This window comes from Aplosporella prunicola (genome assembly GCF_010093885.1).
Source record: "Aplosporella prunicola CBS 121167 unplaced genomic scaffold K452scaffold_5, whole genome shotgun sequence".
Lineage (NCBI taxonomy): Eukaryota > Fungi > Ascomycota > Dothideomycetes > Botryosphaeriales > Aplosporellaceae > Aplosporella > Aplosporella prunicola.
Window position 1 is genome coordinate 741,960 of NW_022983533.1, and position 10,170 is coordinate 752,129.

The 10,170-nt window shown below is 57.9% G+C and overlaps 4 protein-coding genes across 4 annotated transcripts; 2 read left to right on the forward strand and 2 right to left on the reverse strand.

Annotated features, from left to right (window-relative positions):
* Positions 1-728: 728 nt before the first annotated feature.
* K452DRAFT_295663 (uncharacterized protein) lies at positions 729-5,380 on the forward strand (the record flags this gene model as incomplete). The annotated part of the gene is made up of 4 exons (XM_033541841.1): positions 729-1,337; positions 1,474-1,842; positions 2,053-5,207; positions 5,260-5,380. The coding sequence occupies 4 exons, from the start codon at positions 729-731 to the stop codon at positions 5,378-5,380; spliced, it is 4,254 nt and encodes a 1,417-aa protein (XP_033400830.1).
* A 157-nt stretch (positions 5,381-5,537) lies between these two features.
* On the forward strand, positions 5,538-6,037 carry K452DRAFT_134791 (uncharacterized protein). The gene has a single exon (XM_033535326.1). The coding sequence runs from the start codon at positions 5,694-5,696 to the stop codon at positions 5,994-5,996; it is 303 nt and encodes a 100-aa protein (XP_033400831.1). The 5' UTR covers positions 5,538-5,693; the 3' UTR covers positions 5,997-6,037.
* On the reverse strand, positions 6,038-6,839 carry K452DRAFT_134776 (uncharacterized protein). Its single transcript, XM_033535324.1, has one exon. The coding sequence runs from the start codon at positions 6,478-6,480 to the stop codon at positions 6,079-6,081; it is 402 nt and encodes a 133-aa protein (XP_033400832.1). The 5' UTR covers positions 6,481-6,839; the 3' UTR covers positions 6,038-6,078.
* A 787-nt stretch (positions 6,840-7,626) lies between these two features.
* K452DRAFT_316230 (uncharacterized protein) lies at positions 7,627-8,681 on the reverse strand. The gene is made up of 2 exons (XM_033543945.1): positions 8,232-8,681; positions 7,627-8,157 (listed from the first exon to the last, which is right to left on the reverse strand). The coding sequence occupies exons 1-2, from the start codon at positions 8,368-8,370 to the stop codon at positions 7,889-7,891; spliced, it is 408 nt and encodes a 135-aa protein (XP_033400833.1). The 5' UTR covers positions 8,371-8,681; the 3' UTR covers positions 7,627-7,888.
* Between the last annotated feature and the right edge of the window lie 1,489 nt (positions 8,682-10,170).

The window sequence follows — 10,170 nt, forward strand, 5'->3', positions numbered from 1 at the left end:
AGTGGCCGTGGGTAGCTCCGCCGCCTGGTGGCAACGGGCTTGGTGTGGTCGGTCGGTGACGGTGACGGTGACGGTGGGGGAGTCAGTGCTGTGCTGGATGGGCTGGGCGGGCGTCGGAAAAGGCCAAGACTACAACAGCTTGGCACGAAGAGATGGAGACCGGTATTGGAAATGGCATTCGTACTACGTAGTGGCTGACTGATGGGTTGACTGATGCGGGCAAAAGAGAGAGAGTGGTGTTGTTGGCAAGTTGGGGCTGAGAAAACCCCGGTGTGCCATCTTTCGCCTGCCAAGACCCGGCTCAAGAATTTCCTCTCGTCTTTTCCCTTGGCCGGCCCAACTCCCACCACCGACCTTTCTTCTTCTCCATCCAAGAAGAATCACCTTCACATCACAAACGGATCCTTCTGCGCTACGCGAAGCGACCGTTTCTCTGACATTTCGCAGTCTTCTGTCGAAATCGTCCTCCGAACAGCTACTCGCTGCAGCACCGCCGCCTAAGCCGGTCGTGCGTTCGGTTTCCTTGGTCTTGGCCTGATACCCTCCAGACCTTTCCCTTCACTGGTCCCTTTTTTTTAATCGCGTCCAGCGTTGTCCTCGCCGCATCAGACTCTCCACTCCCCCGTGAGACTCTAATCCTCGGCGACCCGGACTCGACCTTCGCAATCGCCCTCCTCTCCGCCTCTCAACACTATCCTCTCTCACCACAACTCCTCACGAACGGATAAATGACAAGCACGATCCCGACCGCGATTCCCACACAATCCGCCGCGCAGAACGCAAACGCCGCTTCCAACTCCGCCTCAGGAACGACGTCGCCTTCGGTCGCTGGCGCCGCGCAGCCCACTGCCAAGTCATACGCCAGTGCGACAAAGAAGTCCGTTTCGCCTCCCGCGATCGCGTCTAGCACTCCGCAAGTGGCAGTGGGTAGTGCTCAGCATGGCAAGTCGAACTCGGTCGTGAACGGCAAGGGCTCTATCCCCCCCGCGGTTCCGGCTGTTGGTCCGACAATTGCCAACGGTGCTGGCCACGGCAGGAAACCCTCATCAATGACGATTAGTGCCGCTGGTTCGAGTGGTCCCATGGCCAACGGTGCAAACAACAGGCCCAACATCAGCTTCGGCTCCATGAACGCCGGAGGCTCCCCGGCCCCTGCGAACAGCGTGCCCCAGGCTCCTGCCAACGCAGCTGCGCCCGCGAGCAACCCGCGCATCACGTCGCCAGCCACCTCGCCGTCGCCTATCCCTCAGCCGCCTGCAAGTGGCGGTCGTCCGCCGTCGGGGCTGCAGGGACAAGGGAATGGCTTGAGCTTCGGAAGCATGGGCGGTGGCCAAAACGTAAGTTGACCTCACTTCGCCTCACCTTGAGGAACTTTCCCCTTCCCAACCACCTCATTCGACGTGCGCACCTTACGGCCTTCGGGTCTTCCCAATGCATGTAAATTTTGGATTTGACTGATGAATATTTCTTAAGAACCAGTCGCGACCGGTCTCGATGCCTCAGGGTCCTCCTTTGCCCCAAGCGCAGCACCTCCGCAGAGAATCGTCGCAATCCGCACACAGTGACATGAGTGCGAACCGGAACTTTGTTCCGCAGGCAGGACGCGGCAGAGGTTACAACGGCGGTTACGGTGCTCCTTCGCCTGTACCGCAGTTCCGTCAGCCTGCCAACGTTCCTCGCGGCCCCATGCCCGGCCAGTTCCAGGGTCAGGGCCCGATGGGCTCTCCCTACCGTCAAAATCGCAGCCCAGCGATGGCGCCCGCGACGATGCAGCCGCAGGCCCAGTTTGCCGGTCAGCCGCAAATGCCCTACGGCGGCTATCCGCAACAATTTCAGCCGAACGTAAATACCCAATCTCCTTCGCCACAGCAATCAGCACGTGTTTCAGCAACTAAATTTTCTGTTTCGGCTGGTGGCACCACCACCAACCATTCTCTTCAACACTCCCCTTCTCAACCTGCTCAACCTGAAAACAACCACTCAACTCAACCTTCTCTACCTGATGTTTCGCCAGCAAGCGGCGGTTTCGAACGCTTTTTAACGACTTTACAGGCCCAACCTTTCTACGGGATGCCCCAACAGCATCTTGACCCGACCGCCTTCAATCCCTACGCAGCTTACCAAACCCCCTACGGCATGCAACCGGGCATGCCGTTCCAAGGTGCTGCTCCTCCCAGCCCGCGTCCCTTCCAGCCCCAGTACATCCAGGGCCAGTACGGCGCCGCCCCACACGCTCCGGGCATGTCCCGCACCTCCTCGCAGGTCTCCGAAAGGCCTCCATCGACCATGGGCCAGCCGCAGACGCCATCTATGGCTGCCGCTAGCCATGTCGCTCACACTCCCAGCCAAAGCTCTAGCAGCCCCGCACCCACCTCAAACTTCACGATACCCGCGAAGCGCCAGAGCAAGGCAATTGTAATCAAGAACCCTGACGGTGAGGTTCTGGACCTGAAGAAGTCGGCTTCGCCCGCTCCTACGCCCTCAAAGTCCCCCATTGTCGTTTCCTCCACCCCTACCCCCCCTCCTCGCGCACCCAGCGCCACTGGTTCGCAGCACGGCCGCGCCGAAAGTACGGTCAAGACGGACGAGGAGAAGAGGGCCGCTTTCCAGGAAGAATTCAAGAAGCAGCTTGCAGCTGAGAAGGAGGAAGAGCGGAAAAGGTCAGAGGCTGCCAAGGCGGCCAAGGAGAAGGAAGAAGCCGACGCCAAGGCTGCCAAAGACAAGGAGGAAGCTGAGGCGAAGGCTGCTAAGGAGAAAGAGGAGGCCGAGGCTAAGGCCAAGGAGGCCGAGGCTAAGGCCAAGGAGGCTGAGGCTGCGGCCAAGGAGGCGGCCGCTAAAGAAGAGGAGCGCAAGGCCAAGGAGCAGGAAGAGAAGGAGCGCCTGCAGCGTGAGGAAGATGAGCGCCTTGAGCGCGAAATCGCCGAGATGGAGGCTGCCGAGCGCGAGGAAGAAGAGCGTGAGAAGGCCTTCCAGGAGAAGAAGAAGAAGGAGAAGGAGGCGGCCGCAGCCAAGGAGGCTGAAGCGGCAGCTAAGGCTGACGAAGAGATGAAGCGTCTTGAGCGTGAAGCTGAAGAGCGTGAGTTGGCCAAGGAGCAGGGTGCCAACAAAGACGAGAGCGCAGAGGCCAAGGCCCTCTTCGCTTCCCTCAAGAAGCCCACTTTTGGACCCGCGGCCGCTGCCGCTGAGGCTGAGGCTGCCATGCCCCCGCCTGCGCAGCCTGCTTCCAAGGCGGCTGCTGCCAAGCCCAAGCCCGCGGCGCTCAAGCTTGAGACCAAGAAGCCCATTGAGCCTCCTGCGCCTACCCCTGGTATGCAGGCTCTCAAGTCCGCTCGTTTCCTCCAGGTCCAGAGCCAGGACATCAAGTATCCCTCTGGCATCAAGTCGCCCAACCCTGCGCTCAACCAGGGCGGCAAGACCAAGGGCCGTCAGTACGACAAGGACTTCTTGCTTCAGTTCCAGGAGGTCTTCAAGGAGAAGCCATCTGTTGATTGGGACAACAAGCTGAAGGAGACTGTCGGCGATGGCTCCGAATCTGCTCGTCCCGGCTCTGCCCGCACGCCTTCGTCTCTCGGCGGCAGGTCAAACTCGCGCCCCATCAGTGGTGTTGGCGGCTCAGTTGGACGCATGGGCAACTTCGGAGCTGCTGGTGGACTTACCTTGCCTCCTGGCACTACCTCTGAGCACCGCTTCCAGATGTCTCAGGGCATGGCCTCTCGCCCTCCTGTGAACAACCCTCTTGCCAGCCTTGCTGGTGGCCGTGGCGGTTTCCCCATGGGCAGCGGCGCAGTCCGCTCCTCGTCTTACAGCATGCCCGCTGCTTCTTCGCCTCGCTCGGGCAGCACCCGCAAGGGCACTAGCCGCACTGGCGGTCGTGGCCAGAGCAGGCGCGACGAGGAGAAGGCAGCTCAGAACATGCCTCTTACTGCCAACATGGAGTTGAAGCCTCTTGAAAGGTCTACCAGCGGTTGGGTCCCCACCAGTCTTACCCAGCCCGCGGCTGCTCAGGCTCCCACTGGCAACCTTGCTCCTGACCTTGTCCAGAGGAAGGTCAAGGCTGCTCTTAACAAGATGACCCCCGAGAAGTTCGACAGGATTGCCGACCAGATCCTCGAGATTGCCAAGCAGTCTGAGCAGGAGACCGACGGTCGCACGCTCAGACAGGTCATTCAGCTCACGTTCGAGAAGGCTTGCGACGAGGCTCACTGGGCTTCGATGTACGCCAAGTTCTGCAAGCGCATGCTTGAGACCATGTCGCCCGAGGTCAGGGACGAGAAAGTCAGGGACAAGAACGGCAACCCTGTTGTTGGCGGTAACCTCTTCAGGAAGTACCTGCTCAACCGCTGTCAAGAAGACTTCGAGCAGGGCTGGGAGAGCAACCTGCCCGTCAAGAAGGAGAGCGAGGGCGGTGAGGAGGTGGCCATGATGTCCGACGAGTACTACGTTGCCGCCGCTGCCAAGAGAAAGGGCTTGGGTCTCATCCAGTTCATTGGTGAGCTCTACAAGCTTGGCATGTTGACGGTCAGGATCATGCACGAGTGTGTCATGCGTCTGCTCAACTTCGAGGGCATGCCCGATGAGTCCAACGTCGAATCGCTCGTCAAGCTTCTCAGGACCGTTGGTGCGACCATGGAGTCGGACGAGAAGGGTGCGCACATGATCCGCGCTTACTTTGAGCGCATCGAGAAGGTCATGAACATGCCTGGCCTGCCCAGTCGTATGCACTTCATGTTGCTCGACACCGTTGAGCTGCGCAGGAAGGGGTGGAGGTCCAAGGACGACGCCAAGGGTCCCAAGACCATCCAAGAGATTCGCGAGGAGGCGGCGGCTGCTCAGCAGGCGGCAGAGCTCGAGAAGATGAAGAGCAGCCAGCGTGGTGGCGGCGGCCGCATGGCAATGGGCCGCGGTGATGCCCGTTCGTTCTCTGGTGGCGGCATGGCGCCTCCTCCCGACTACAACCGCAACACCCTTGGCATGGATGATCTGAGGAAACTGTCCAAGAACGCCTCTGGTCGCGCGTCGAGCTCTGGCCCCGGCACCTTTGGTCCCTCGTCCATGTTCACTAGCCGTAGCGGCAGCGGCCGTCGCGGCCTTGGTCCCGGTGGCAGCCTGGGCCGTGGTGGTGACGACTCTGGTAACTCTTCGCGGACTGGCACGCCCCCCGTCAAGGACAAGGAGCCTGCCTCGACCCACCACATCAACTCGTTCAGGTAAGGGATTCTTTGACACGTACATGCCTGCAAGTATACTAATCTCTAGTAGTGCTCTCGCAGCTCTCGAGGGTGGAGACGAAGGCCCCTCTCCCGAACATGACGCCACCTCGCCGCCCGCAGCGAAGGTCCAACCGGCCACCGAGGAGAAGAAGGAGGCACCCGCCTCGTAGGCGACCCTTCTTTTTGATCCTGCATCCGCTCTTCTCACCAGAAGGGACGGCTTTCACGTTGGCGTCCTTCGACTGGTTTCTTCCGCTCAGCATAGACGGGGCTTGCTTGCGCATCTGTGACTTGCATTTTCGTGGGGTCCTCTGATTCACAATTCATGTGTTAAGAGAAAAAGTTGCTTCCTTTGACGTTTTTTCTTCTTTTTGCGACGACAGGCGGGTGGACAAAAAAGGACAGGGCCACCGGCTGCGGTCGCTGCGATGTGATGTCCTCTGCTTTTCTATCTCTTTACTGCGACGACCCAATACGGGGTTTATGGTGGCGTTTTGCTTTTATGCACCTTTTCCCCGTTTTCCTCTTCTTTCCTCCTTTAATGGACCGACGTTTTCCTGCTTCCTTTCCATTTTCGTGTCAAATCACCTTTTTTTCGAGTTTGCACGTCTGGGGCTGAGGCAGCGCAGTTTCCTGGTCGGAACTGGCTGTTGTGTTTCTTTCGGCACCGGGCGGGCATCTGCGATGTCTGATATAGAGACGAAACGATCACCACGACCGCAACTACCTATCTTTTCCGGCTCGACCATGCAGAGATTGCCTCTCGACTCGGCTGACGAGAGATGACCCCGGGGTCAGGTCTGAATATGAACGGATTAACGGTCGTGATGGAAGTTGTTGCGTCTTATGGGACGGACTCGTTTCTCTTTCACCCTTTTTCCTTTTTCTGCTGCCCTGCTTCTCGGTTTATAAGGGGCTGTTTGGGGGCGGTGGGATGTATGCTTGCTGTCAGCCTTCCTCTCGGTAGTGGTACGACAGCACACGCGGTGGTGGAGGAAGCAATGACCACGACGGACGACTGACTGACTGAGGAGCTACGACGACGACTAAGGACGAGGCAGAGAGAGAGAGAGAGGAAGAAAGGAATGAGTGACAAGAAAAGACAAATGATAGGGCAATGTTTCTGACGACAACAACTCTCAAGGAATGTTTTTACTTGCTTGTTTTTCTTCTTTGTTGCGTACGAAGGTACTTGATGTTGCTGCTGCTGTTGTTGATCTGGGCTTTCGGCTTGCCTTTTTATTTTCTTTGATATTTTGCTGCCATCCATCTGTCCATCTATCTATGGACGGGAGGGAAGGCTTTCACGCTCGATTACATGTGAGGACGTAGGTACGTATTGTACGTGATAGACGAGACGGGGACGCGTGGAGATGGTGATGCCGCTGATGATGATGATGCTGCTGCTGTTATCTCTGTTGCTGTCGCCATTACAGTCGCCGCCGTCGCTACAGTCGTTTGGGACTGTTGTCGTTGTTGCTGTCGCCTTCTCTTTCTCTGTCGTTGCTGCTATCGTTGCTGCTTCCATCGCTGTCGCTGCCGTTGCTGGGTACACTGCTGTTCTTTGTATGTACGTACAGAGGCGCGCTAATTGGGATCGTCTATCTTCTATCTACTGCGTATGTGCCTGACGTGATTGGACGTGATTTGCTTTTGCGTGATGATGTTCTTGTCTGCTCTGATCTGCCCTGCCCTGCGTCGATCTATGTAGGCCGTACCTGCCACACCTTCCTACCCACTACCTACTTACTCGTACCTACCTAGGTACCACCTTCATTGAACCACCCGTTCATTCATTCATCGCTATCACCATCGTCGTCGTCGTCGTCGTCGTCGTTATATGTACGGAGTACTCATCGCCCACCAACACACACCCCCTCCTCCTCCCAAAACATCCATCCATCCATCCATCCATCCATCCATCCATCCAACCCCAAACCCAGCCGCGACCCTCCAAACCAAGCACGCGCGCAGCCGCGGCCGTTTACAGACTGCACACTGCACGCTGCCGACGAACAACAAGAAAAAATTCTCGCCTAAGTACGAGCATGCACGCGCGCTAGATCCGCACACATGCATGCATGCTTGCATACATAAGGTACATACTAATGCACGTCATTTTGGCTTTGGGCTCGCTCGCTCGCTCGCGTGCGTTCCACGTGTGCTATGCAGCCGCAGCCGCAGCCGCGATGTGATGCGAGGCGAGGTTATGCCATGCCATGCCATGCCGTGCCATGTGATGCGATGTGATGCGAAGCGGTGTGCTGCTGGGGTGCATGGGTTTCGTAGTTGAGAGGGAATGAGGAATGAGGAATTAGGAATGAGGTGGGAGTAGTTGAAGTGTTGTTGATGGTGTTGATGTCACGGTTGTCCATGGATAGTTCAGGTGTTTTTGTATAGGGCTCGATTAAACTAGGGGTAGGAGTAGTAGTGTTCAGGGAATTGATTCGTCGTTATTTGTACTGCGAAAACAAGCAAAGCCCCCGTGCAGTGAAGCCACGGCGTATAGGTAGGTAGACAGGCGGCAGCAGCAGCAGCAGTGAACCAAGCCAACCCAGCAGTCAGTCTGGCCGCTCTCGCCCTCGTAACAATCATAACATCATGATAGCAAACAAACCCAGCAGTACTCCGTAAGTAGGTAGTAGCTGCTCCCCTCCCCCATCCAACCTCACTCTCACTCACTGCTTCTTGTCCGCGCCCGCGCCAGCACCAGCAGCATTGCCACCTCCAAACGCACCCCCAATCTTATCCGTGCCGCTCTTGGCCGTGTTGCCGACGCCCTTGGTCAGGTCGCCGACGCCCTGCGTGACGCCGCCGACCGTGTCGCCCACGCCCTTGCCCAGCGTGCCCACCGTGTCGCCCAGCGTCGTCGTCGCGCCGCCGATGCCCCGGCCGAGCGTGTTAGTCGCGCCGCCTAGGACGCCGCCTAGGTTCGAGAGGAAGCCTCCTGGTTAGTGGCCGTTTAGTCTGGGGTTTTGGAGAGAGAGGGGAGGTGGGCAGTGCTGTGGAGGAAGTGCTTACCACCGCCCTGCTGGGCTTGCTGGGCTTGCTTGTTGGTGTCGGTGTTGTCGGTCATGTTTGCGGTGGAAGATGAATCAGAAGTGGTGGTATCGTCGGGGTACTCGTTGATTTCTGCGTGTGTGTGCGGATACTTGGGCATGTGTTTGATTGTTTGTTATGTAGAATAGGTAGTTGTCTTCAGGAACTAAGCAGTAAGTAGCTCCCTTCCCTATGCATACACTGATGATGATGATGATGATGATGATATAAGAGCGCCCGCCCATGCATTCCCGCCACCGCCCTCCCCCGCATAATGACGTACCCCGGCCCTCGCTCTCAGCAGCCAGACGCAAGCGGGATCAGCGCCTAGGCGTTCTAGAAGCGGCTCGCACAGCCGACTCGCCCCTTGTCGCCTGGGCGCTGGGCGGGCACCTCCCCCCCGGGCCCAAATGGCCCGCCGCACCGCGTCGTCTTTCCCGGCCGTTGCAAGTTGCGGGCGTTGCGCTACTACTCTAGGGTTGCGTCAGGGCGTGGTTTAGCCTTGGTGGAGAAAGGAAGAACAAGGGGCGGGGCAGACGTCAGCGTGTTTGTCTTGTTGGAGCGCCTGAGCGTTTCGCGCGCGGCGAGGCGAGGCGGCCGTCGTCGCGTCAGGTCTCTCTTGTTTGCCATCCGGATCCCATCCTTTCTTTCGATCCCACTGCCACGCCGCCGTGCGACTCTACTGTTGCATCCGCCCGGCGCGACCTGCTGCTTCGGATCGAGATTGATGGGCGAGCGGGATCGGCGCGGTCGACTGAGCTGGACTGAGCGTTGTTGCTTTGCTGCTGGTGCCGCCGTTACGCGTTCTCGCGGGACTGGGCTTGGGACGTCCAATGTCCATGCTGCTGCTCATGCTCATCATCAATGCTTCGTCGGGTCGGTCGGTCGGTCGGTCGGTCGGTCGTTGCTCGTCGGATTTGAGCGGACTTGCACCCCCAAGTCAATACCTAGTTATAGGGCCCGAGTTTCTATATTTACGCGGGATGCACGCTGGCTCGTTCCTGCCATCGTTTATGCGTTCCCTGACCTATTGTAGGTGAGGTATGTACCTAGGTATGTACGGACGTGCCGGAGAGCCGGAGGCCCGGTGCACCCGACCTATTTACTCCTACCTGCGAGCGCCCCCAAAATGTCCTGGCCGGCCCTCTAGTGTCACCGTGCGTCGGCGTTGTGCAAGTGGGACAGGGGAATACGCGATTCGTTGCAAGGCCTCTGGGCAATAGGTGCCTTCTCTCGGACGCTACCGAGTCAAGGGTACTTGGGTGCGTATACGACGGTATACGAACGATGGAGTTGCTTGCTTGTAGGGGTATAGCTCTTTTGGTCAATAGAAGCACCTAGCTTGTCACGTGTGTCAGTGCCATAACGCCCCTCTCCCACTTCACCATCATAGCAGACTTCCGCCTCGCCAGCAAGCGGGCGGGCTGTCGACTGGGTTACCCGCGGAACTCTCTGACAGCAGCGTAGTTTGGGTAATAGGGCGGGGATTCGGGTGATTAAGTTTCTTTCCACACATCTGCTTTTCCTCTCTCTCCCTTTCCTAAGACTATGCCCACCTACCCCCTACTTCACCCAGCTAGCTACTTCGCAAGTATCCAAGACGTTAGTTTGCGAAGAGCAACCTACCAGTCACATATATTTGCCGCTTCACTTTCACAACTCCCTACACATCACGCAACAGCAGTGTCTATCCATCTATACCTACCAGAAGACGTAGCGTAGCGTAGCCCACAATGGAAACCCAGACCTTGCACGAAAATCATCCGGACAGAAAGACGCCACATCCCCATCGCGAAGTCCATCCAGCATACCTTATATAGCAGTCAGTCGTCTGCGCCAACCTCAAGCCACTGATCAAGCTCAAACACCCCCCACCCCCAACTGTCTCGGCACCAGATCCATACCATACGCACCTACACAC